General features: G+C 35.3%; 1 protein-coding gene and 2 pseudogenes across 5 annotated transcripts; 2 read left to right on the top strand and 1 right to left on the bottom strand.

The window, feature by feature from the left end:
- The first annotated feature begins 240 nt into the window (after positions 1 to 240).
- LOC107850311 lies at positions 241 to 7,629 on the top strand. Of its 5 annotated transcripts, none has more exons than XR_007047954.1 (3): positions 241 to 2,694; positions 2,976 to 4,325; positions 6,760 to 7,629. XR_007047954.1 is itself a non-coding variant. In XM_016694734.2 (3 exons), exons 2-3 carry the CDS (start codon positions 3,746 to 3,748, stop codon positions 6,909 to 6,911), a joined length of 732 nt encoding a protein of 243 aa, XP_016550220.2. In that variant the 5' UTR covers positions 296 to 2,694; positions 2,976 to 3,745; the 3' UTR covers positions 6,912 to 7,629. The 5 variants fall into 5 exon arrangements, 4 of the variants coding, with proteins under 4 accessions (XP_016550220.2, XP_047256369.1, XP_047256368.1 ...); XM_016694734.2 differs by having other exon boundaries at positions 296 to 2,694; XM_047400413.1 differs by lacking the exon at positions 2,976 to 4,325 and having other exon boundaries at positions 301 to 2,694.
- A 3,051-nt stretch (positions 7,630 to 10,680) lies between these two features.
- Positions 10,681 to 13,733, top strand: LOC107849195 (annotated as a pseudogene).
- A 1,703-nt stretch (positions 13,734 to 15,436) lies between these two features.
- The window catches only part of LOC124889675, a 77,935-nt pseudogene continuing 65,372 nt past the window's right edge, over positions 15,437 to 27,999 (bottom strand).

The raw sequence follows: 27,999 nt of genomic DNA, 5'->3' as shown, positions 1-27,999 counted from the left end.
TAGGGGTGGACTGGAGCGTGCACCGCACGCTAATCGCGCGACCTCACTGCCTCCCTCACGAAAATGGCTATAACTTTTCGTTCGGGTATCGGATTACGGTGAAATTGGTATCGTTGAAAAGCTAATTCAATTATCTACAATTTGGTGGGTTTTGAGCTGAAAATTCCACGTATATCAAAAGTTATACACATTCAAAGTAGACCCTTGTAGAATCGAATACCAAACTTTGGACGAATTAATGATTCTTAGCTCAACTTTGCTCTAGGTGGTTTCTATGAACATTTTTCACTTCGAAAGCACTTCCCACACTAGGATAAAGATCATGAAAAATGAATTAAAATATGAATCATGGAATTAGAGTTTACACACGTAGGAACGACAGTTCGATCTCTGAATTATTCTTGAAAGAAGAAATGAGTCCATCTCTATACCAAGTCGAATATTTCCTTGGTATATCTACAATTTAAACCAAATAACAAAGCTCTTACTTTTGCTACAAGTCCACTACCTTTATCCAGAGGAACAACAAAAGCCCTGATCATTTTCCTCCTACATCCCTCAGGACTCCTTCACAACTAAGAGGTAAAAATGTACTGGATCTGTTTAGGATGCTTTTAACATTTCAAATTTGAGGCCACTTGCGGTTGCCAAATAATTGAGGTCACCTCAATTAAGATTATATAAATAAGCAGGTAAAGAAAGCTAAGAACTCTTAGATTCATCAACCAGATGAAGACCAGAACATTTTAAGGGCAAGTTAATATCACAATGGTTCTCATAGTGCATCTTATAAGCACTGAAATACAAATTAAAGTCATGTAGACATGATATAAGGTAAAGACTTCCTAAATTTCTTGAGTTCAGTTTTGACATTTATGGACAAGATGACAAGTTGACAACTTCTTTATTTCTGGAGAAGTGTTAGACGAATTTGTGAAAAAAATATTAGTCTATTCAGTTGAATGCCTAAACACTTCAATTAGGTTCTTTCACGTGATTGCCACTGGCATACAAATGATGGGAACTAGTATGATGATTGGAGGGGATGCGAGCCCTTCTCGCTATGTGTGGCTGATGCGAGCTAACCTTACAGAAGTGGACGCATCATTGGGTTATGTGAGATACGAGCCGATGTGAGCGCATCATGCTGATTTTATTTTTAGGGTCAATTTTAATTTTTCTTAGAAAAGAGTCATTTCATGTTGATTTTATATTTAGGGTTAATTTTTTTTTTTTTTTAAAAAAGAGTAATGTAGTGACACTACCACTTGGGGTGTTGTCGCCAAGGCAAGTGGAGTTGAGGAAATGGAAAACCGTTATGGTTTAAGGAGGAATACTTCAAGCTTAGATAACTAGGGAAAAGAAGTTGCTACTGTTCGACAATAGTATAATTGTGTAGACAGAATATTCTCTTTCCTAGAGTAGGATTTCATTACTGATTGTGTAGTTATAACAATATATATTCTTTCCTAGAATAGAACTCTAACCTACAGTTGTATAGCTATAAGTATTTCATTATGTATTATGGAACAAGACAAGTTGCTATTCAGAAAATCTTGGTTTCTCTTGTTTCTCTGTCATGGTATCAAGAGCCACAATCTAATTTTTTTTCCTTTTTCCTTGCTTTCTGTATTCTTTGCACAGGTACTTTTCTACCTTCATAAGTTCCTTTTGTTCTCTCTGTTTTTTTCCCTTCTTTTGTAATCAATCGATCAATGGATTCACAATCCTCTTCGCACGATTTGCTCTCCACAAAATTGGATGGTTCCAATTTTTCTCTTTGGAAATTCCACTTTGGAATCTTTGTTCAAGGCAAGGGCCTTTTTGGGTTGTTAGATGGATCTGCTCGTACTCCAACAGATGCAAAAGAGTTGGATCTTTGGAAATTGAATAATGCGAAGGTAATCGTTTGGATGTTGAATTTAGTACATGCTGATATTGCTATGGGGCTTAGACCTTTCAATTTGGCTTCTGAGATGTGGACCCACCTTCTTACAATCTACCAATAAAGCAGCCTTGCACGAGAATTTGAAATGGAATGCAACATTACAGAATACACAAAGGGGGACAAGAATGTTCGCTCCTTTTATGCTGGCTTGCAGTTGCTCTAGTTGGAACAAGATCAAATTCTTGGGCAAAATATTTTTAAGGCAGGGCTCAAGGAGGTGTTGGAAGAACGAAAGAAGACAAGGGTGGTGCAATTCTTAATGAAACTCCGTCCTGAATTCGAGCCGATTCGTGGCAGTTTGTTGAACAGGGAAGTCACACCTGCTCTTAACGTTGTGTTGGCAGCCGTCTTGCGTGAAGAGACAAGACTTGGAACTCAGGTTGCTATGGAGTCTACACCATTACCTTCTGTTGCATTACTTGCAGGAAAATCAACAACTGTTGCTTCAACAGGAAATACTAAAAGAAGTGTCCAATGCTATGAATGGCAAGACTTTGGTCACATCGCAGCCAATTGTCCTAAGAAGAAAAACATTTGTGCTTATTGCAAAATTACTGGCCATCATATTTCAGATTGTCGTCGTCGCCCAAATCGTTCACGAACTGCTCACCAGGCTTACCAGACAAATGTCACTACATCATCTGGTTCCTTCATTGCTGGTCATGATTTTGAAAAACTAATTCGAGATTCTATTGCAGCTGCCCTTCCCGAAGCCATCTCAAGTGCACTCTCGGCATCCTCTTCAGGTACAAGTAATTCAATTAATTCTACTTGGCATCTAGATTCAGGGGCTTCCAATCATATGACAGGTGATTTGTCCCAATTCTCATCATTGTCTAGTGGTGTTTCTAAACATGTTATTCATACAGCAAACGGGCACACATTACCCGCGTCGGGTATTGGTTCTGTTGGAAATCTTTCTAATGTTCTTTATGTTCCAAAGTTGAAGGCTAATTTGGTTTCAGTTGGTCAACTAGTTGATCAAAATTGTGTTGTAAAACTCTCACCTAATGTTTGTGTTGTTCAGAATCTAAAAACAGGGATGACTATGGCCACAAGACGTAGATTTGGCAGAATATTCCTACTAGAGTCGGTTCACCGTCACTTGCATCATTGTTTTCTTTCAGTTTCTGCAGCGGATGTTACTTGTTCGAATAAATTGCTCACTCTTTGGCATAATAGGATAGGTTATCCTCATTCTTCTCGGCTTCATCACATGCTTAAATCATGTCTTCCTGCAGCACATCACATCCATTCTAGTCTCTTTTTGGCATGTACAAGTTGCGTCGGTTCAAAAAGTCACAAGCTCCCTTTTCCATCCAGTTCATTTGCTTATGAAGATCCGTTTGATTTAGTGTATAGTGATGTTTGGGGTCCTTCTCTTATTTTTTTCAAGGATGGGATATAAGTACTTTGTGTTATTTATTGATCATGTATCCAGATACACCTTGGTGTTTTTTATTAGAAATAAATCTGTGGTTTCGACTCTTATTATGAATTTTGTTGAGTATGTTCGTGCATAATTTCATAAAACTATAAAAGTATTTCGTTCTGATTCAGGAGGAGACTACACTAACACTAATCTTGTTGATTTTTTCAAAAACAAAGGAATTATTGCCCAACACACTTGTTCTCATACTCCGGAACAAAATGGAGTCGTACAAAGGAAGAATCGACATGTTTTAGAAACTACATTGGCTTTATTGAGTACGTCGAGTATGCCAAAAAGTTTTTGGCCCGAAGCAGTACATACTTCTGTATATTTGATCAATAGACAAACTTCCCCAGTCATTGGAAATGAGACACCGTATTTCAAATTATTTCATAGTAAGCCTAATTATTCTCACTTGCGGGTTTTTGGTTGTGTTTGCTTTGTGCATCTTCCAGCACATGAACGACATAAGCTTTCGGCAAAGGCAGCACAATGTATTTTTGTGTGATACAGTGACACACAAAAGGGGTATCTCTGTTATGATGCATCTCGTCATCAGCTTCGAATATCTAGACATGCTATTTTCTTTGAGGATTAGTTTTCTTGCAAACACAATGCTAAACATGCTTCAGAATCTCTCTTTTCTGTACAAGTTTGATGACGATGTGGTAGCTACTGACTTTCAGCTTGAGTCTTCGAAACAACCCATGGACTATGATAATGGTGATCTCCAGCCTTCATCTGATCCTCCGCTTGAATATCCAGAACAACCCATGAACAATGGTAATGAAGCTCTCCAACCTTCATCTCTTTCTGGTATTGACTCTACATCATCATTCTTATCTTCGGAAGAGGGATCCTCTCATCCAGTTACTCCTCCACGTCGGTCTAGTAGAACAAATCGCCATGCTCCTGAACGACTTGGATACTCTCCAGGGAAATTTGGTAAGTCTTATGCCTTGCGTACCACACTACATTTTGTTGAGGTTCCTATATCTTACTCCCAGGCTTCTACACAAACCTGCTGGAAAAAGGCAATGTCGGACTAGCTTTGTGCACTGAATGAAAATTCAACTTGTGACTTTGATATACTTTCTTGGGCTTGAGGTTCTATACTTGCCTACTGGGATAATGCTTACACAGCAAAAGTATGCTAGTGATCTTGTTGCTATGGCTAGTCTTACTGATGACAAGGTTGTATACACCCCAATAGAGATTAATACGAAATATAAGGAGGCTGATGGTGAACCATTTAGTGATCCCACATTGTATCGGCAATTGGTGGGATCATTAGTTTATCTCACTATGACAAGGCCGGACATCTCATATGCGGTACAAGTTCTAAGTCAGTTTGTAGCTAATCCTTACTGTATACATCACACTGCATTACTTCGTGTCATTCGGTATGTCCGTGGTTCTATGAATCAAGGTGTTGTGGTTCTATGAATCAAGGTGCTCTCTTCCGTTCAGATTCTCCTATAAATCTTAAGGGATATACTGATGCAGACTGGGCTAGTTGTCCCGATTCTCGTCGTTCCGTTACTGGTTGGTGCATGTTTTTAGGCACATCCTTGATATCTTAGAAATGTAAGAAACAATATCGTACGTCTAAATCATATATGGAGGCCGAGTATCGGGCTATGTCGGCAGTAAGTTCGGAATTGTTTGGCTATGACGTCTATTATCTGAGCTTGGTGTTGCTGTTATATCTCCTACAGTGTTACATGCTGATAACACTAGTGCGATTAAAATAGCCACAAATCCTGTGCAACATGAAAACGCAAAGCATGTAGAGGTGGACTGTCATTACATTCAGGAACTAGTTGCTTACCGTCTTATCACTCTACAACACATTTCTTCTCATGATCAACTTGCCGATTTGTTTACAAAGGCTATGACTCGCGCACGACATAGCTATCTTAGCTCCAAATTGCTACTATGTGATCACCGGTATCAATTTGAGGGGGGTGTTAGGCAATAGTATAATTGTATAGACAGAGTACTCTCTTTCGTAGAATAGGATTTTATTACTGATTGTGTAGTTATAACAATATATATTCTTTCCTAGAATAGAACTCTAACCTACAGTTGTATAGCTATAAGTATTTCATTATGTATTATGGAACAAGACAAGTTGCTATTCAGAAAATCTTGGTTTCTCTTGTTTCTCTGTCAGCTACTTCAAGCTGAGTTGAGGAAGATGATGAGGAATGTGATGATAATGGAAGAATGCAAGATCTGGACAATCTTGATGAAGTAGATGAGCTTTAGAAGAACAAGAATTAGATGTTGAAACATTATTAAATTGGATTTGGTTTTTCTTCTTTTTTCTGGTTGGTTTTGGTCTTTTGTTGAACTGTTTTGCTATTGTGGTCTGTGTTGTTTTGCTGGTCTGTTTCGCAGCTGGTGTTTCGGTAATCAACCCTGTGATTTTGGTGTTTAATTGAACTACTTATATATATTGTCTTTATTGTTGATTATATAATTGTTGTGGTCACTTCAGTTCCATCTTACTGTTTGTATGCCCTATTTAGTCTTTTTTGCGCTCACATCGCTTTTTCGCTTCGCGTAATGCGTGATGCGGAGCCTTGTTGTTTTTTTCCGCATCACGCTTCCCTGAACACTGATGGGAGCATAAAAGTAGAAAATTCAAGATCAGTTCCTGCTGGGTATCAAAGTTTCTCCAGTTAATAGTGTGTGAATTAGTGTGAGAATCTGAGCATTCAGACTCAAAAGCATAAGGCAGTAACTGGAGTAATCCAAGACCTTCATAAACTGCTTTAGAATTTTTTAAACAACCCAAGTGTGACAACCATATGACTTGACAACCTTTTATATTTGTATGCAGATTTTATGGTTCACACGTGAATTTTTATGTAGACTTATGAGTGCCAATTGACTTGCAATGGTTTTCTGCTACCATGTGAAAAGAATATGCACGTCCAACCCAAAACCTTAAGGAAGCAGGTGGAGTAATTCAAGACCTTTATAAACTGCTTTGGAAGCCCTTAGGCAAACCCATGAGGAAAACCTATATAGCTAAACATAGGACTCTATGTGGCTTCAATTTGTTTCATGCGTTTTTCATCAATGTTTTTCTCTCCTTTTCGCAATTTTACATCCAAGTTGAGTTGCATATCTTTGAAACCTAGACGGGATAAAATTAGCCAGGCAGATTTAAGATACAAATTGTATCTTAAATCTGCCCGGCTAAGCTTATTCCGTCTAGGTTTCAAAGATCATTTAAATATGTGAAATGTATTGACTGTTTAATCTGTTGGTTTGTACTTTTGTGACTGGTGGAAAACTAGGTTCATTAAGGCTTATAAACCTCTATTATTGGTGCAGTAAGTAGAATTATCTGATGAGTCTGTTGCAGGTGCTCAGAGCCTTTGGTTGGATGCTTCCGGCTATTATTATGTCAGCGGTAATTGGAACAGGTACAGATACTATTATCATGGCATTAGTGCTTCCTTTAGCACAGTCTGCTCTTTCTTTAGCGATGGATACCATATGGGGATGGTCCGATGAAGTCCCACGATCCAAGTCCAAGAAAAAGAAAAGACCCTATGCTAGAGCAGCGAGCAACCCTGGAATAAGAATGGGAAAAGGCCAAAATACTCGAAATGGCAAGGGAGTTACAGACTATCAGTCCTGGGCTGCCTCAAATTGTGCATCAGATAGAAACAATTCAGGAAGCACTCTGAATTGTGGGGGTTGGGATGAGCTAGACAATCATGGGATGGAAGGACAGCACATAATGCCCCTTAACCAACGACGGGCTGAACCAAGACAGTGGACTGACGGAAAATTGAGTAAGAGAATCGGAAGGAGAGAAACTCTATTGCTATTGAGACTGCTAATTGCTGTTTTCCCGTTCTTTGGATCCTGGACCAAGCTATTGTAAATTTGTAATGAACTTCGGGAGTTGAAGCCTTTTGTACAGCCAAACCTAACCATTTGGCAGCAAACAATCTTTTGTTTGGTCCTTGTTTTTCTCAAAGCTAGACTTGGAACCCAAAACATATAGTTGTACAGATTAAACATAGTTAAGACGAGCTTGTGTCTCTTCTGCTTGAGCACGCGTCCTAAAATAATGCCAGACGAAAAAGCATCGTGATAGACCTTGAGTACTTTTTTTTTCGTTTTGGAAGAGTTTGTCTTTTATCTCTTGTAACACTTGGGAAATGACGTGTATGGAGATATCAATATAGTGTTAAGCAGTACATGAACTGAATTGTTTGTTTCGGATTGAAGTGAAACTGGTGACAAAGAGCTTAAATATGATAATTAATCATTGATGTTGTTAGAAATAATGATCTGGTTAGAGATATTTTGAAGAATTTAAACAGATTTAAGGAGAGATTTACACTCAGACATTCCAAACGAACTCTCAGATGGTCATTGTCACATACATTGTCTTGTAAATTGTAGGGTAAATTCTACCGGTACTCCATTAAATGAATATATTTTTCTTTTAATATAATTTTAGCTAATAAGGCTACCGTGGCCACTCCAAAGATGTCTTTCCAATGCACCCTCAAACCTCGTCCCTCTCCACCAATCAAACCTAGATTAGTTGCACGTTCTGGACTCTGTGAATTCTTGGCCTTGAGTTTGTCTTTATTGATAGGAACTAGCTTATCATTCTAGACACCGATTATTATTGGCTTGAGGATTTAAACATTGTTTGAAAACATACAAACCCAAGAACATGGGGTGACAGTATGCGGTGGAGCCCAAGATTGGAGAATATATATTATATATATGTTCACACATGGTAGAGGTGCAAGTAGATCGATTATAAATTTTTGGCCTTTCCTTTTGGTCTGAAAACAGACAATGAAATTCGTTCAAAGCTGACCGTCCAAATCTTAATTTGGCAACTATACATAAAAGTCCAAATTGGTCATATATGGAACAGTGACAAGCAAGCAAGAATGGTCCACCATTCAATTTGACAAAAAAGAATCACTACGAAAGATGTCTTATGGACCATTAGCTAGCAGTCTGATAATGACCATACAAGTTTTGAAATAGAATCTTGCATGGATGCATATGTATGAGATCATTTTTACTTCGAAAGAGTATCAACAAAGTGTATGATATGACATGAAAATAATCCTTGGTTTAAAGATTCTCTGCTTATTTTTTAATGTGCTGTGAGAAGAAAGAAGATACAATGACAATTCATGGCTTAGAGCTCTTCCGCTGAATATCCATCTTGAAACGCGAACAAAATTCTTTAAATATTTATCCTGATTGCGACGTCATATTATTTCAATTAACTAAAGCACAATGAACCCAAGAAAAATTGTCTTAGTCTTATTAATTAGTGAATTACCGAGATTAAAAGTGAAGAAAACAAAAAAGAAAAGAGCAAGTCTCGGTCCGTTTGGGCTCCGAATATTATTTCAGTAAAATTAGAGTGACTTTCAAATTTTAACCCCAAATAAAATGGCTTTGTTAAAATAGCCTTTACTTGTTAAGTCATATTTTTTGGATGAAAATACCCTCCTCCAAAATATTCGTTGTTCAATCTCTTTCTTTGTCTTTTTATTCCAAATTCCAGAATCAACCCATGTGATGGCTCCCTAAAGCCCAAGGCTAAGTTTCCCAAACCGTTAAATCTCTTTCTTCCTCTCTTTCTTCCAAATTCCAGAATCGACTTTTAAACATTCGCAGAATCGACTTTGCCGTAAGGGTTCTTCAGGTATGAAATTCATCATCAAAAGTCATTGTGGTAATTTTAGCTTATTGATGCATTGTGGTAATTTTAGCTCGTTATATAATTAGCATATTGAGTTGATTTTTGGGGAGGTGATCATAAGCTGAACTTGGGATATGCTGTTGTTATACTAACATATTTACCATTGAGGAATTTCATCGAACATGTTGTGGGGAGTTTGTTATTGCAATTATAATTATGTTTGTGTAGCTGTGGGGGGTTGGTCTTGGGGAGAAAGATCGTTAATATGGAAGTTGATGTTGATCGCAACATATTTTGGGAAGGCCAAAACATATAAGGTCAAGGTGGTACAAGAAATTAGTTTCAAGTATTTCAAACTAGTGGTACAATTAGCATTAGAAGATGATGAGGAATTGTGTCGAACAGGTTGTGGGGACTTTGTTATTGTGATTATAATTGTGTTTGAGTAGTTGTGAGGGTTTGGTCTTAAAGAAAAAGGTTGTGTTTTCCATCTCGGATGAATCCAACCTATGCTTTAGAGATTAAAGAAGCACTAACTTGCTGATTCTAAGAGAGAGCACCTTAGATATTAGCTTGTATAGCATGGAGAAATAGGCAATGGGTTTAAACTCTCTAATGGTAGTAGGATTTGGCACTAGAAGAGAACTACAACCACCAAAATATCTGAATAATAAATGCATTTATGAAAGACGGGTGGAGCCAGGGTCGTATATCATAAGGGCCTTCGTGAAAGAATTATGCTATATATATAAGGGAAAAAGTATATTTTTATGTATATATAGTAGATACTAAATCCCTTGATTTCTTTCGTGTGTTCACCTATTTATATTTGAAACTCCCTTAGTGAAAGTCCCGACTTCTCCACTGATGACAGACCACATTCAAATGCTGGGTAAGTGAAAATGGCAATACTTTTAGCTTTGGAAACTGATTGTGATGGAACTTACCTTAAACCTAAGATTGTAGAGTTTCTATCAGTTCATAAAGTTAATATTATATGCTCTAGATAATGACTATAGATTAGCTGTTTCTAAGGCTGCAATCATTGAAAATGACAAATCAAATAGCTGACCTTTTAAACCTCTAAAGTTCAATGTGTTCAATTTTCTTGTTCAAGATGTGGTGTGAATGGTGTAGACATCAATAATTATTTTCCTAGTTTCCAACAAGTGTATCTTGTGAGGGCCCTCTAGTTAGTACAGATGAGTTTTGCAATTAGCTATTAGATTACTCCACACCATATTTTAAAGACACCAAAAAATGTCTGGCACTTTGCTAGATTGAATCCAAAATTAGCACACACAGAGAGTAGTGTTAACTTTGTTTCAACATTTTTATTCATTTAAGATTGTGTTTTTATGCTATTTTTGGTCCTAAATTATGGTCATATGTACAAGCGAAAAATCAGCCTGACTTATTCTCTTCGAAGAGTTAAGGTTTCATAGTTTGAATTTAGATAGCTTTAAGACTCTATACATCCAGCATTGTATTCTTGAGATGTAAGTTGCGCGTGCATGAAACCTTAGGCTAAAAAAATTTAAAATAAATGTAAGTTTCCAACTTTTGATCATTGACTATATCTTCTATTGCATGCCAATATCTGATGTTTCGAGTGATCTTACTATAGAAGTCGAATCAGCCAGTTTTGCTCTTTACAAGGTACAAAAATGAAGTGTGCAATCTTTCTTACTATCATGTATCTACTGCTTTTCATCATCATTGCTATGTTCAAGTCTATGGAAAAACAGAAGTTGTGCAAAGAAATGACTAGTCTAAAGTACCTTGAAAAATATTGATGTGTTAGCCATTATAAGTAGGCTACCGATATCAATACAGTTGTGTTGAGGAGAAAAGAAAAGTCAATAGCTAGATGCAAAAATAGAACTACAAAACTTAAGTTATGTGCTTTGTGTTAAAATTAAGAAAAATAAAAGAAGAAATACCTTGGATACATTTCTAATGTGATTGCTAATTTGTCATTATTTGAAGTTCCCTCTGGTTTTTTGAAGTGGAAGAACTAGAAAGCTGCTGCTAGAGGCGAAGGATACAAAGGTTTCAAGAATCAATATTACTGGTCTTCCTGGCAGGTCTGATGCATTTGAACTTGCTGCAAATTTCTGCTATGGAGTGAACGTTGAGATTACCATATCAAATGTGGCGTTACTCAGATGTGCAACTAGGTTCATAGAAATAATAGAAGATATCTCCGAGAAAAAACTGGAAATTCGTACTGAGGTATTCCTTAAGTATGCGGTATTTCCAAACATATCCAACTCGATATCTGTTCTTCATCGCTATGAAACATTACTATCGGTATCTGAAGAAGTCAATCTTGTTTGCCAGTTAATAAACGCAATTGCAAACACTGCCTGTGAAGAGCAGCTAACATCTGATTTGTCAAAGTTAGAGTATAATTATCCACCAAAACCTTTTCAATGTTGATTCTGAGACACCATCAGACTGGTGGGGAAAATCACTCGTAGTGCTAAATCTGGATTTATTTTAGAGAGTTCTGTCGGCAGTAAAAATAAAAGGTCTTAAACAAGACATTATCAGCAGAATTTTGATAAATTATGCCCAAAATTCTCTTCAGGGCTTGTTCATCAAGGACCCTCAGTTGGTTAAAGGAAGTTTCTTGGATTTGGATTTGCAGAAAAGAAAAAGGATCATCGTCGAATTAATAGTTGGCTTACTACCAACATAAGCCAAAAAAAGCGCAGTGCCAATGGCTTTTCTTTCAAGTTTGTTAAAATCTACAATAGTAGCATCAACATCGACTTCCTACAGGTCTGATCTAGAGAGACGCATTGGTCTATAACTAGATCAGGCAATTCTTGAAGATATTCTCATACCTACAAATCCACATGGAAACAATCATAACCCTCTTTATGACATAGATTCTATCTTGAGGATCTTTTCCTATTTCTTGAAATTGAAAACTTTTGCCCAAGAGGCAAAAGTTTATTCTTTAATTGCACTGATTTGATTATTAACATATATGTAACTCTATCCTCATGGGAAAAACTTTGTTTAGAAAATTATTGAAATTGAAAACTTTTTCCTAAGAGGCAACAATTTATTCTTTAATTGCACTGATTAGATTATTAACATATATGCAACTATTGCCTCATGGGCAAGACTTAGTTTAGAAAATTATTGAAATTGAAAATATTTGCCCAAGAGGCAAAAGTTTATTCTTTAATTGCACTGATTAGATTATTAACATATATGCAACTCTTGCCTCATGGGCAAGACGTAGTTAAGAAAATTATTAAAATTGAAAACTTTTGCCCAAGAGGAAAAAGTTTATTCGTTAATTGCACTGATTAGATTATTTACATATAAGCAACTCTTGCCTCATGGGCAAGACTTAATTTAAAAAAATTTTGAAATTAAAATTTTTTGCCCAAGAGGCAACAATTTATTCATTAATTGCACTGATCATATTATTAACATATATGTAACTCTTGCCTCATGGGAAAGAGTTAGTTTAGAAAATTGTTGAAATTGAAAACTTTTGCCCAAGAGGCAAAAGTTTATTCTTTAACTGCACTGATTAGATTATTAATATATATGTAACTCTAGCCTCATGGGCAAAACTTAGTTTAGAAAATTATTGAAATTGAAAACTTTTGCCTAAGAGACAACAGTTTATTCTTTAATTGTACTGATTAGATTATTAACATATATGCAACTATTGCCTCATGGACAATACTTAATTTATAAAATTGTTGAAATTAAAAATTTTTGCCCAAGAGACAAAAGTTTATTCTTTAATTTCACTGATTAGATTATTAACATATATGCAACTTTTGCCTCTTGGACAAGACTTTAGAAAATTATTGAATTTGAAAATTTTTGCCCAAGAGGCAACAATTTATTATTTAATTGCACTGATTAGATTATTAACATATATGCAACTCTTGCATCATGGGCAAGACTTAGTTTAGAAAATTGTTGAAATTGAAAACCTTTGCCCAAGAGGCAAAATTTTATTCTTTAATTGCATTGATTAGATTATTAATATATATGCAACTCTTGCTTTATGGTAAGACTTAGTTTAGAAAATTATTGTACAAATACTATACTATTTAAATTGAAAACTTTTGTCCAAGAGGCAAAAGTTTATTATTTAATTGCACTGATCAGATTGTTCACATATATGCAACTCTTGCCTCGTGGGCAAGACTTAGTTTAGAAAATTATTGTACTGTGATTATTAACATCAAATGCAAATTATTACTAATATTCTTTTGCTCAACACAAGTTTTAATATGTATTTTTTACTTATGGCGCTTCAATCATTGAGTTACATGTTTAGCCCAAATAATATTGGACGAGATAAAATAGGGACCTAGTTAATAAATACATCGGTCCAATATGCAAATTTATTACCTCTCTCACTAGTATTATTGACATTGACACTCCTTATTCTCGAGACCAATTGATAAAGTTATTGTTTTAGAGAATACATATATATATATATATATATGAAGTCTTTTAAAGTGTGTCCACCAAGCTTCTAGTCACATTAGTTGTTAAGTGTGTTATGTGTCCAAGCTTCTAATCACTTAAGCTTTTTACTGTTAAGAAGAAATTTTAACTTTCTAATGTTTGTATTCAAGAAAAAGTATGGAAAGTGATGATAGGCGAAATTACGCGCCTATATCAATATATTTTGCCCATATTTTAGCCTAGTTTCGAGAACTAATTATCTATTTCGTACACTTTTAGTCCTTTTTCCTGTAAATGAGCTAACAAATGTGATTAGGAAAGTTTCAGGTATAAATGATGCAAAATACAGCAATTTATGGCTTACTTGACGCAAAAGAAAGCTCACAAACGAGATGGAAAGGAGCTGGACGCATAAAGGACTAAATCTGCTGCATGGAAAATCTGTCCCGGGCTAAAACAGCATTTCTGAAGACTTTGGGACTTACAGACACAAAGCTGGATTTTTGCCATAATACATTAACCTAGTGCAATTAGGTTATGTGTTTCATCATTCTATTTGGATTATAATTTTGTAACCTTACCCTAGTACAATTGGGTCAAGGATTTCATTAGTATATTAGGATTTGGTTATTTATTTTATTAGTTTAGTAGGAGTAGGATAGGAGTATTATAAATACCCTATCATGTTAGAGATTTTAAAGAGGGGGGAGACATTCTGACAATTCATTCATCTCCTTACAATTAAGACATCTTCCTACAACCCATTCTCAATTCTTCATTCTTCTACTCTTAAATTCCACAACAAGAGAATCGTTACTTGCTACGGAATCACTAAAACCACACGCCAAACACCTACTATTCACGCCATCCACCATGCAAAACGTGATATCCTTCGCATTCATGGGTAACTAAATCTCTTAGTTGGGGTTATGGAAGCCGAATGAGTTACTATCTATAGCTATGAGTTTGTGAGTTCAAGACAAGTATATTGCTTATATCATTATTCTCTTCATCTTAAATCTACATTCTTTGCGGTTCAAACACAAGAACACGCCATTCTAACATCTAACCTGTTCGAGAGAAAGGTTATTTGTCTAGAAAAGAAGACGCATAGACCAACGCCAGTCTAACATCTGACTTGTTCGAGAGAAAAGTTATTTGTCTGGAAAAGAGATAATGTCAAGGTAGTAGGACACCCTTTCCTATTAAAAAGCTAGTGCCGTACCTGGACTAACTTCTTGGAGAATTCGTACCGTTAGTCACGCTTTAAGCTCGAGAGAGTTAAAGTGAAATAGTCCTTGTTTAGGTCGAGAGACGCTTGGATTTACCATCGACTACAATTCTCTATAAGCAATTACATGTCAAGACTCTACACACTCATAGCCAATAGAGACGTATACCTCAGAAGGTGGACATAACCCCAACGCCTCAATTCTCATTGTTTACAACACACGTGACAATCTCTCTTTATTTTGCTATTTTCAGTTCTTACCTTCTTGTTTTGGTTACATACTACAATCCCCCCTTTCCTACGAGACTTGCACTAAAAGTCTAGTAATTTCTCTTGCTTGTTGGCCAAGCTATTCTCTGTGGGATCGATACCCAACCCAGGTTGGGTTCTATATTTGCTAACGACCGCTTTACACTCCCACGAGAGCTGTAGATTGAGCGTTATCAGAAAGCAAGATATTTTACAAAACACCAACAATGTCAAACAATGTACATGAAAAAAACAAATAAACACATAGTTCTCTCAGTAGCAAATAAACTCAAAAACACCCTTCCCCCTTCCCCAGAGTCTGGGGCAACATATGTTGCGCACACATCAACAATTTCATTCAACGCAACTACTGGCAAAGCATGCCGTTCCCCCTCATGTGTTCTTCTTATCCTAGAACCAGGCTTCTAACAGAAAATAAATTGGTTCACATCTTGCAGCATTGCCATATTTAGACGTGTTATACTTTCGGTGCACGCCAGTAAGCTTCCCAAATGCTGCCTTCTGATGGAAAAAAATCTTTAATTCCGAGCATTTCCTGTCGTAGAAAACAAGGCACACAATTACACATCTTTGTCTATTCGATAAAGAGATGTACATTTACAAGTATCTTTAAAAACAAAATATACTTACAAAATCTGATTCTTGCCGTATCTGCTATGCTTCTCGTAGGTTGCGTTCCACTCCCTAGACATGCCGAGAGTGAACTGAGCAGTAAAGATAGCTGCAGCAGTAAGCATTGATGGTGGGAATCTAAGCATTTCGTATTCAACCAGACATAGATCAATCAAGAAGAAAGACATGAGCTTCACCTGATTTAAACAATGACAAAAAGTTGTATGAGTAGTGATTCAGATTGTTGTGTTACTTCTTCATATGAAAAAGACGTTTAACCGAACTTCTTATCAGACTGAGAGGCTTTAAGGAACCGTTGCATAAACACATAAGTTGTAGGTACTGTCATGTTGAACTGTAAGGCATTAACCATCAACTTCTCTTGTGGATAAGAAAACGATTGAAATCATTTAGCGAGGAAGAACAAAATGGAGATACAAGTCCTGATAATGTAAGATTTTGGTCTTTAAGCCTTTTCAGAGATCAAAATTAGATCCTCCACTACAGGTACAGAAACCTCTTCATACTTGCAGGCAAGAAGGAAAGCTGTTATTTCAACAAGATAAAGTTTTTTCCTAATCACTAACTGAATTGTCAGGAATCACATGTGATTCGGAGCATATATCGGTCCAAAATCCTCACACCACGACAAAGGTCCTCAGTGAATATTTCAAGAATAGTTTCCCCGATGGCAAAGGCCCTTCTACAAGAGTTATGATCAATCAACCCCTTATGGAATTGGGTGTCATGGTCAGTTATTGGAAGATATATATGGCCATGGGAATTGCCAAGGACTTGGTTAGGGGGATGCACGATCATGGGTATGTAGTCCTGGATGTCTACCGTTACATGATTGAGTCCATAAATCCCAAAAGTAAGACGGTATTGCAAGTTGATGAAAATAGAAGGTTCAAATACTTTTTTGTATCCAATGGTGCTTGGATTCAAGGTTTTCGACATTTGAGAAAAGACATAACCATCGACGATACCTTCTTGAGGAGCAGGTATAATGGAGTTCTGCTAGCGGCGGTGGCGCAAGATACGGAGAATCATATCTTTCCTGTCACTTTTTGTGTAGCGGACAAGGAATGTGATGCCTCTTATGGATTTTTCTTAAACAACTACAAACCTGCATTGAAGATACTGAAGAGTTATGTTTTTATTTGGATAGGCATCCAAGTATTCCAAAGATGGGTTCAATTTTCTTTACTTTAGCTTACTTTGGTTATTGCATCAGGCATCTTGGAGAGAACATTCAGACCAACTATCACAATGAAAGGGTTGTGACCTTGTTTTATAGAGCAGCGAAAGAATATAGTAGAGAAGAGTTTTTAGACCATTTTAATCAAATAGAGGATGTGCATCCCAAGGTAGCAGAACATCTCATACATGCCGATTTTAAGAGATAGAACCGGGCATTCTGTCCAACAGATAGATACATTCTTATGAATTTAATATCTTGTTTGAGTTACAAGTTTAGTATGATGTCGTACTAAGTGATTATTTTGTATAGGTACAATATTATGACATCAAACATAACTGAATCGGTGATTTCATTATTTGGTGATAAAAGAGAATTTCCCATCAAGGCTTTGTTTGAAATAATAAACAAGAAGTATGGCCAACTTTTTAATAAAAGGTATGTGCAGCTCGAGGGCCCAAGAAGAACCCCATTTGTTCTAAAAATCAAAAAATAATATCAATGAACACCAGCTTGGGGATAGGTTATTATCTCATTTAATAACATATTACAAATTCAGTATCACCGATCATGGTGATGTTTCCACGGTCGATTTTCAAACAAGACCTTGTACGTGTAAAATTTTTGACTTGGACAAAATACCCTGTCCATATGCTATGGTAGCGCTTCGAGCTCAATATAGTGCAAAATATGGACCTAAAATTTACAAACATTCCTCTCCATATTATTCAATAGAAAAATATGAAATGACATATAGTGGGCATATTACTCCGATGCCTCTCGAAGAATCTTGAGTTGTTCCTGTAGAGCTTTTGGGGACATTAATACCTCCTCTATTAATTGACCCAAGAACTATTAAACCAGGAAAAATAGCCATATAAGAGAAGGCGTAGAGTCGAAAAATCATTTTCATAAAAAAGAAATAAGTGCTTCGTATGTAAGCGCTGTCCACAAAAGAACTACATGCTCGGATCGTAATTCACCATGATCGTTGTAATTACAAAAACTTGTGTTATTGTTTCTTGTGGACTTTATATATCTAACTCATTGTTGTGAACGTAATGTAATCATTTATTATATATAAAATATTTTTTTTAATAACTTGTGCATCAGTAAAAAAAAGGCAAAACATGAACTAAATAATACAGCAGACTATAATTATTTTCAACAAATTACCCATCTATGGAAACACATGGACATTAGCTGGAAGAACATAACACAGTTCCATCAAAATGGAATGTGTTCCTCCAACAGATGGATAATCTGCTGACAGAAATCCAACCGATCTGTTCCAACAGATAGTCCGTCTGTTAAAAGAACTCAAATGCCAAAATTGCTATTGCTACTGGATTCAAAATTGTCCTTTACCTCCAACAGTTGACATGTTTAGAAGAAGGAATAGACAGAATGAAAATTAAAAAGCCAAAATCTACCAATAATAAATTTTCCATTAAACAAAAAACAAAATACATTAGGTATAGAAAAAGAGGCAAAATATGAACTAAATAATACAGAAAACCATAATTATATTCAATAGATTACTCATCTGTGGCAACAGATGGACATTAGCTGGAAGAACACAACACAGTTCCATTAAACTAGGATATTTTTCTCTAACAGATGGATAATATGCTGACAGAAACCCAACCGATCTGTTCCAACAAATGATCCATCTGTTGAAAGAAGTCAAATGCCAAAATTGCTATCGCTACTGGATTTAAAATTCCTCCTTATGGCTCCAACAATCGATATGTTAACATGTTTAGAAGAAGGAATAGACAGAATAAAAATTAAATAAGAATTAAAAAGCCAAAGTCAACCAATAATAAATTTTCCATTAAAAAAATAAAATATATTAGTTATAGAAAAAGAGGCAAAACATGAACTAAATAATATAGCAGACCATAATTTTTTTCAACAAATTACCCATCTGTGGCAACAGATGGTCATTAGCTGGAAGAACACAACACCGTTCCATCAAACTAGAATATTTTCTTCCAACAGATGGATAATATGATGACAAAAATCAACCGACCTGTTCCAGCAAATGGTCCATCTGTTAAAAGAACTTAAATGCCAAAATTGCTATTGCTACTGGTTTCAAAATTGCTCCTTACGACTCCAACAGTCAGTCGACATGTTAACATATTTAGAAGGAGGAATAGATAGAATGAAAATTAAATAAGAATTAGAAAGACAAAGTCGACCAACAATAAATTTTCCATTAAACAAAAAAAAATACATTGGGTATAGATCTGTTATAGAATTAAAAAAAATACATTCTAATTATTATTATTATTATCAGCAGCAACATTATTATTGCCAGCCGACCAATCTTCAACCAGCAGAAGCAAGGCCCTCATATGTTTGCGAATCTCCATGATCATTCGGGCTCTCATGGTGGACAACTCCTACCGTAGGTCATGAACCCACAACTTAAGTTCTTAAACAGTGTCTTGTAGAATTGAAACATCTCAATTTGTATCAACCATATCTAGAACACACATGAATTGACAAAAAAAATAAACAAAAAAGTAAAGAAAAGAGTTCGAATGTAATACAATGTATACTACAAATCGGTAGATTTACACAGAAAAAAAAGTTATCTCAACGAGAAAGAACTATGCTCTTTAAAGAGAAGTGGTTGAAGATGTTATCCGAAAAGATAAAATGAAAAAAATAAATAAAAGTGGAGGGACCTATTTATAGAGGATTGAATCTGAATATGTTAGGAAAAAAGGCATGACTGTTCAGGTCCATTGAATTAATTACATTCAAACTACTGCATTTTTATTTTTTGTGGAAAGACGCGACCTTTTCTTTTACATTCAAACTTATCACCTTTTCAAAATGGTTTGAGACTTGATAAAATCTGTTATTATTAAGCTGTTGCAACAGATCGTCTATCTATCGTAACAAATTTACCATCTGTTGCAATAGATGGTCTGTAAGTGCAACAAATGGTCTGTCAAAATAGATTTACCATCTTTTGCAACAGATGGTTTGTATGTGAAACAAATGATATATCTGTTATAATATATATATTATTTGTTACGACAGATGGACCATCTGTTGGAGGAGATGTTTTGATTTCTTCTAATAGTTGATTCATCAGTTGCAACAAATGGAGAATTCTATTCATCAGCTATTTTGAATGTGTTAGATAAAAAGTCACGAATCTTCACCTTTTTTTAATAGTCATCACATGCGTGCAGATGAATAAACACTGTCTGGTCTATCATAATAGATTTACCATCTGTTGCAACATAGGGATTATCTGCTACGATAGATGGACTATCTATTAGAGGAGATATTTTAATTTCTTCTAATATTTGATTCATCAGTTGCAACAGATGGAGAATTTGATTCATCAACTGTTTTGAATGTACTAGATAAAAATTCATGACTCTTCACCTCTTTTTTAATAGTTATCACATACGTGCAGATGAATAAACACTGTCTGACATGTCTTGATGGGGTAGGAAAAATAAGGTACATGCAAGTGAATGGATCCACTTTCAAATATGGGAGTTATGTATTATTGATCAGGATACCGTGACAGACACACATAAAGTACAATAATTTTGTGAATGCAATTTTTTACTGATTAGATAGTTATCCTTCAAACAAGATCCTGCATTGTACAGTTTAGTTTGAGAGGTGCAAACTGATAAGGTTGAAGGATTCCAAGACAGTGGTTTCGATACCTTGTTACAATTTAATGATGGTCTATGTTCATGTTTTAGTGTCAAGTTTGGGGAAGCATTCAAGTTTTTGGTGGCAGTGTAAATATCCAATAGTGATTGGACTAATTTTAATGGCACAATGGACTTCTTGAAAGGCCACCGAAACCTCGCACTGTAACAAACAACGATGGATCCAATAGAAATTTCTCTGGTCTAAATTTATATAAATGAGTTGCTCGATGAGACTATTATACAAAAGAAGGTACTTGGGAAAATACCTGTAAGGAAAGGAGAGGTGGAGAAGACCATATATCATCTCAGATCCCGTTTAAGAGGAAACACATAAAAGCAAGTAAGGAACTAGTGAATCTGGCCAACAAAATTGACATGAGAAATGAAAAAACTAAATGAGCTTCAAATGTGGAAGTGTATCCAAATATAAAAATTCATCAGTCGTTGAAGAAAAAGAAGAATAGTTAAGAAGACTGAAGCTGGTCACTTTGCTAGAGACTGTAACTAGCTAGCGTGGCCTCAATAAAGAGTCATAAAGTGTAGGGCCAAAACTCTAAGAAAGTAGATTCGCGAGCATAGGAGATTGGTAAGATTTTCATTCAAGAATGAAACCTAAACCAACAACTCCAGAATTAAAAATAAGGAAAGCCAAGACGTCAATTTCTGAAGTCTAACTTGCATCCCATGCCTTCTATTTGTGTCTATGATCAGTTCAATGGCAGTAGAAATAAAAAGGTCCAAAGTTGGGAAGAAATCCCATGCCTTGTTATTTCCACTACCTTTGACCTGACCATAGCCATAAACAGGAGGCAGGGGATGCAAGTTTAACTTGAGAAATTGCCACCTTAGCTTGATCCCTTATTCTTAATTCAGGAGTAGTTTTTTTAAGTTTCAATCCTGACCAACAATCTTACCATCTTCCATGCTCGCAAAGCTGAAACTTTACATGTCTGGTCCTATATTTTATGGATCTTTATTCAGGCCACGCTAGCTAGTTGCAGTCCCCAAACAAAGTGCATAGCTCCAATCCACTTGAGCATTTTTCTTTTTCAAGAATGACTGATGGATTTTTATTTTTGGATACACTTTAAATTCGCAAATCATTCAGTTTTTTCATTTTTCATGTCAATTTCATCAGCCAATTTTGCTACAATTTCCTTCCTACCCGGTGTTTCTTCTTTAATAAGGTCTAAGTTGATATATAGTCTTCTCCATCTCCTCCTTCCCGCACAGGTATTCTTACAATAACCTTCTGTTGTATAATAGTCTCTTCGAGCAACTCATTCACATAAATTTGGACCAGAACAATAACTATATTTATTTTCATTCTTGTTTGCAGCAGTGCAAGGCTTCGAAGGTCTTTCAAAAGTCCATTGAACCCTTAAATTCAATGAAATCACTATTTGAATGTTTACACTTTCACCAAAAAGCTTAACCCTTCTCCAAAATTGACACATAAACCTGACCAAAATTTTCATTAAACCGTAACAAGGTATCGACACCACCTACTTAGACTCTCAACCTTATCAGTTCAAACCTAACAATCTTAACTGTAAAATGTCATATCTTATTTGAAGGATTAACGCCTAATATATAAAGAAACAACATTCACAAAATCATTATACTGGATATGTGTTTTCACGATAGACTGGTTGATTAGTAATACATACCTCCCACATATGAAGTGGTTCTATCTGCAGAAAGCTTGTTCCTCTGAACCCATCTTTACTCTAGCCTTTAATGCTAGTCAGGCAAAAGTTGTTCCAGTTTCAGTTCCTTTTATCTGCAAACAAGATAAATATATTTGATCACAAACATGAGAAGAACAAAAAGAACATTATAAAAGAGTAAGACAAAATTAAATGAATCAACAGATGACCAATCTGATGCAATAGATTCACCATATGTTCAATCGATGAGGAATCTGTTGTAACAGATGGATGGCATATTGCAATAGATAAGTTATCTGCCGGAATAAATCAAACCAGCCTTGCTACTAGTTTGATTGCTTCAAGCAGTTGCTCCGTCTATTCCAATAGCTGATTCATCAGTTGCAACAGTTGAGTAAACTGTTGCAACACCACCAAGAACATCATCAACAACAAGGAAATAACACCATATATTCCAACACCATCAACAATACAAACACCACATGTTCCAACATCACTCCCTAACAACAGCACCACCAAAGTAACAAACAAAACACATAAAAAACTATACTGACAACAAGGCTTTTTAAGTTCTTCGAACAAATGACTTTTTTTTATATATTTTAATAAAAATAATGGTTCGTTCATTCAAGACTTAAAAGTCACCTTTCCTTCAATTTTCTCAATAAATAGGAAACTGGTAAAAGGTAAATCATTAATAACAACAGATATAAATATCTAATTTAAATAACATATAAAGAAGAAGACGAGAAGGAATGAGAAATAGTGAACCATACCTACAATGTAAAAAAAGCAAAGGGATCAGAACATCTAGTTCAGTCGAGAAAAAATATTGATCGGTTGAGATCCGAAAGGATCCTCATCCAAATAAAGAGACAAAAGAGAGGAGAAAAAGAAGAGAAAGAGAACTGAGAATAAATAAGAGAGAGTATTCTAGATATGAGTTTTAAATATTCATTAATAACTTTTGAGGAGCACGAGGAGACGGTGACATCAAAAAGACCAGATAAGACTACTCAGTGAGGAGAATTTTGAGTTATCCAAGTAATATTTTTTACTACCTTAGTATTTTATCTTTTTGTATCTCGGACAGAAAATACCTAAATTGCTTTTTAAAAAAATCTTAAAATATCTAAGTCATACTTTGCAATGAATGACAATTTCTGTTTGAAAATTTCCAAAGCTCGATTATCTATCACAACAGATGGCATCGCATGTTTGATGATTTACAAAAGATGGATAATCTGTTGCAATAGATGACTTAATCTGTTTGATAAATTCCAACGGATAAGTTATCTGTTTCAACATATTGAATATTTGTTTTTATACAATTTTAATTAAGTTCATATGTTCAACTAATGCCTAAATTGATTAATCTAGGACTAGGGGTGAGTTCTCATAGGATCAACTATAACTTTAATTAATTCTTTTGGAAATTTTATGACGAGACAGTATTGCGTTCCTCTCGACCAGAGTCGTCGATCAATTGCTCTGAGCTGAATTAATTCTTATTACCTTATATGTTCAACTAATACCTTAATTGATTAATGTTGGACTAGGGGTGAGTTCTCATAGGGTCAATTATAACAAATGACAACTCTTATTTGATAATTTACAACAGAGGGGTAATCTGTTGTAATAGATAACTTAATTTATTTAATAATTTACAACAGATGGGTAATCTGTTGTAATAGATGACTTAATTTGTTTGATAATTTACAACAAATAAGTCATCTTTTGCAACAGGTGACTTAATTTATTTGATAAATTCCAATAGATAAGTCATCTATTGTAACAGGTTGAACATTTATTTTTATACAATTTCAATTGAGTTCATATGTTCAACTAATACCTAAATTTATTAATATAGGACTAGGGGTGAGTTCTCATAGGGTCAACTACAACTATAATTGAGTCTTTTGGCAATTGCATGATGAGACGGTATTGCATTTCTCCTGACTAAAGTCGTCGATTGATCGCTCTGAGCTGAATCGATTCAATTCTTATTACCTTATATGTTCAACTAATACCTTAATTGATTAGTCTAGGACTATGGGTGAGTTCTCACAGGGTTAAATACAACTGCAATTGAGCCTTTTGGCAATTGCATGATGAGACAGTATTGTATTTCTCCCGACTAGAGTCGTCGATCAATCGCACTAAGCTGAATCGATTTTTATTACCTTATTTGTTCAACTAATAACTTAATTGATTAATCTAGGACTAGGGGTGATTTCTCACAAGGTCAACTATAACTTCAGTTGAGTTTTTTGGTAATTACATGATTAGACGGTATTGCGTTCCTCCCGACCAGAGTCATCGATCGATTGCTCTGAGTTGAATCGATTTTTATTACCTTATATGTTCAACTAATACCTTAATTGATTAATCTAGGATTTGGGGTGAGTTCTCATAGGGTTAACTAGAACAAATGGCAATGTCTATTTGATAATTTACAACAGATGGGTAATTTATTACAACAGATGACTTAATCTATTTGATAATTTACAACAGATGGGTAACCTGTTAGAACAAATGACTTAATTTGTTTGATAAATTCCAACAGATAACTCATCTTTTGCAACAGGTTGAAAATTTATTTTTATACAATTTCAATTAAGCTCATATGTTCAACTAATACCTAAATTGATTAATCTAGGACTAGGGGTGAGTTCATGGGGTCAACTATAACTTCAAATGTGTCTTTTGACAATTGCATGACGAGAGGGTTAAAAATTATGCATATCTTTTCTAATTTTAAAAAATAATTAAGATCAATTCGAACCAAATCAACATTTTCAAAACTTGTCATACTTTTCCAAAATACAAATCAACCCATACAAATCATCCATTTGCGAGAAGAAACTTTCAACATTTCAAATCTCGAGTTCTCGCTTTTTTCTCTCTATAACAAAACAGACAACAACTACTTAACAAATTGCTCGATCCTTCATAACAGATCAATTTTCTTCTCATTTCCAACCACATAGGTGTTATTTTTGACTTTATTCTTGCTTGTATCAGTCGTTTTCTCTGTCGTCATAGGTAACAGAGTTCGAGAAGAGTTCTATATTTTTTTTATTTTTTATATAAAATAAGGGCTCTTAAATTAATGATGAAAAAGAAGACTTTTAGTTGTATTATCTTTGAGAATGGATTTACAATTTTAAGTTTTAATAGTAAAATCACAGAAAGAACTCAAGAAAACCATGGTTTTTGTCGCAGTGTTTCGTTGACTGTAGTGGTATTATTGGATGGTGTTTTTGGTTTTGGTGGACATGGTGGTCGTGTTTGTGGTCATCGTGGAGCACTGGTGGTGTTTATGGTGGTTGTTGGTAGTGTCAATATTTGTGGTGGTAGTTGTTGGTGTGCCAATATTGGTGGTGTTTGTAATGTATTTTTTAAAATTTATGCATACATCAATTGTATATAATTTTTGTTTTTCTATTGTTTGTAGGTAAAACATGTCTCCCAAAAGAAAAAAAAAGATAAAGGCTACAGTACAGAGGAATTCAGAGGAGCTTCCTAAATAATCCCAGTCAGGGAAAAGTAAAGTTGAGGAGAGATATGAAAACAACATTGGGGGAGGTGGACAAGGGTCTGTAGCTGGTGATGAAGAAAATAAAAGTCAGAAAGAAGAGGAATTAGAGAGTGAGAAAGAGGATGATCATCAACATGATAATAATGGATCACCAATAGGCAGTGAATTAATATCGACATACCAACATGATCCTATCAAAACTATTAGTATTGACAGGTTTCAAGTTGTGATGCCGATAGATGACCCTTCTGAACTAACTGGTGAATTTGTACTTAAATGTCAGTTGGGGAAAATTTTTAATATTTTAGGAATATTATGAAAAACAAAAACATAGACAGACTTTTTAAGAGGAGTTTCTTTGGATGTTTTTTTGAGCTACCTAAGGACCCCCTGCCCATTTCTAAATGAGGATAGTATATGGTCTTTTCAAGCACAGGATCAAGTATATGGGGGATGATAAAGATTTGGAGGAGGAGGGCAAAAAAATGGATAAAATTTGGATCACTGTGCTATGCCGGTTTGTTTTGGCTTGCAAGAGTTTGCCATAGTAACGGGCTTGAGATATAATCATCCAGAAAAACCTATCGCTAAGGAAACAACCAACAAAAGGTCCAAGGCAAGAAGGACAACTAAATTACCATATGAAAATAGAGAGAAGGCATTGTCCCAGCGACCACCCAGCAAAACCAAAAAATGCAAGGAAAAAATAGATAGGTTCCAACATTGCTGGACGTGGCTACAAAGCATCGAATTTGATGACAAATCTCAGGGATAAAACCATACAAAAGAAGTACAGGGAGAAATTGTGCTTAGTTTGGTTTGCCCACTTAGTTATATTGGTAAGAGACATCAAAAATGTCATACAAGATGATTTGTTGGCGCGTGATGAGGATTTTGATAAATTCAACAATTATCTCTAGGGATATGACAGCCTCTACCTGACTATCCAATATTTACTGACAAAGCTATCCCTAGGAACGACCACATTATATGGCTTTTCTTAGGATTTCATGGTAAAATAAATCATTATTTTTACTCATACATTAATTTATATTAAACATAGTTATTATGACTTTTTTTTGCTTGCTTTCTGTTTATATTTTTCAGGATTGGGAATTTGAAGCTATTCCTCCCCTCTAAAAGCAGGTAATGGATTACCCAAATGAGGTTTCTCATCTAAGGATATTTAGGTGGTTGGCTACAAAGAACAATACAAGAATTAAGGAGGCTGATCTCTTTAACCCTCCGAATGATACTGTACATCTTTTTTCAAGTAAAATAATTTGACTTAATGAAAGATATTGAATAGATATTATATCTGGTGCAATAGTTGTTATATCTGATGCACCAGATGGGACATCTGTTGCAATAAATTACCCGTCATGTTTCAACTGGTGAAACAGATGGGTACTCTGTTGTGACAGACAAATGATATTTTGCATCAGATTACCTATCTATTTCTTTAGTTCTCTGAATCCAACTTTTAACAGATTAACCATCTACTGCAAATTATGTAACAGATGGGTAATCTGATGCAATATATTATTAATCTATTGCGACATATAAATCATCTGTTGCATAAGTTGTTTGTGTTAACATGTAACCCAATGGTGAAAATTATTATATTATATGATTTAAATATATCTATTTTTTTATTGTTTTTTATCCATGGATCGTGCCTACTGAGCAGGAGTTGGGGATGATTTCTTTTATTACTCTAGGTCATATTGATACTATAACAGACCCAATGGTGGAGTTAATAAAGAAAGAATTGGATGGAGCAGCAACTATAAGAAGAGCAGTTAGGGAAGGTCAGCCTAGTGTTAAGGCTCTTCATGACCAAGCTACTGTAACAGATCTGGGTGCTTTTTATGGGGGTGTTGCTGGTGAAGTTATTGTTAGTGGAAGGCATGCTGATGCTACTACCAGTCGTGATGTTGAGCATATTGATGCTCAAGAAAAAATAAATATTTTTGAAAACACATCACTCACAGGTCCCTCTCCTCATTACACAGGTCCCTATCACCCTTACAATGGTCCCTCTCACCCCTCTTCACCCTCATGTTCTCGTTGTAAATACGAAGAGTGCAAGTGTAGCCAGGATAAACTCTTTGAAAAAATAGAGGCTATCGCTAAAGCTATTGAGAAATTAAAATCCAAGAGGGGTGTCATACCATCCAAGAAGGTGAGGGATCCATACACTCCTACAACGGCGGTTATGAGGAAGAAAA

This window comes from Capsicum annuum, chromosome 12 (assembly GCF_002878395.1).
Source record: "Capsicum annuum cultivar UCD-10X-F1 chromosome 12, UCD10Xv1.1, whole genome shotgun sequence".
NCBI lineage: Eukaryota > Viridiplantae > Streptophyta > Magnoliopsida > Solanales > Solanaceae > Capsicum > Capsicum annuum.
This window is presented reverse-complemented; position numbering and strand designations above follow the sequence as displayed.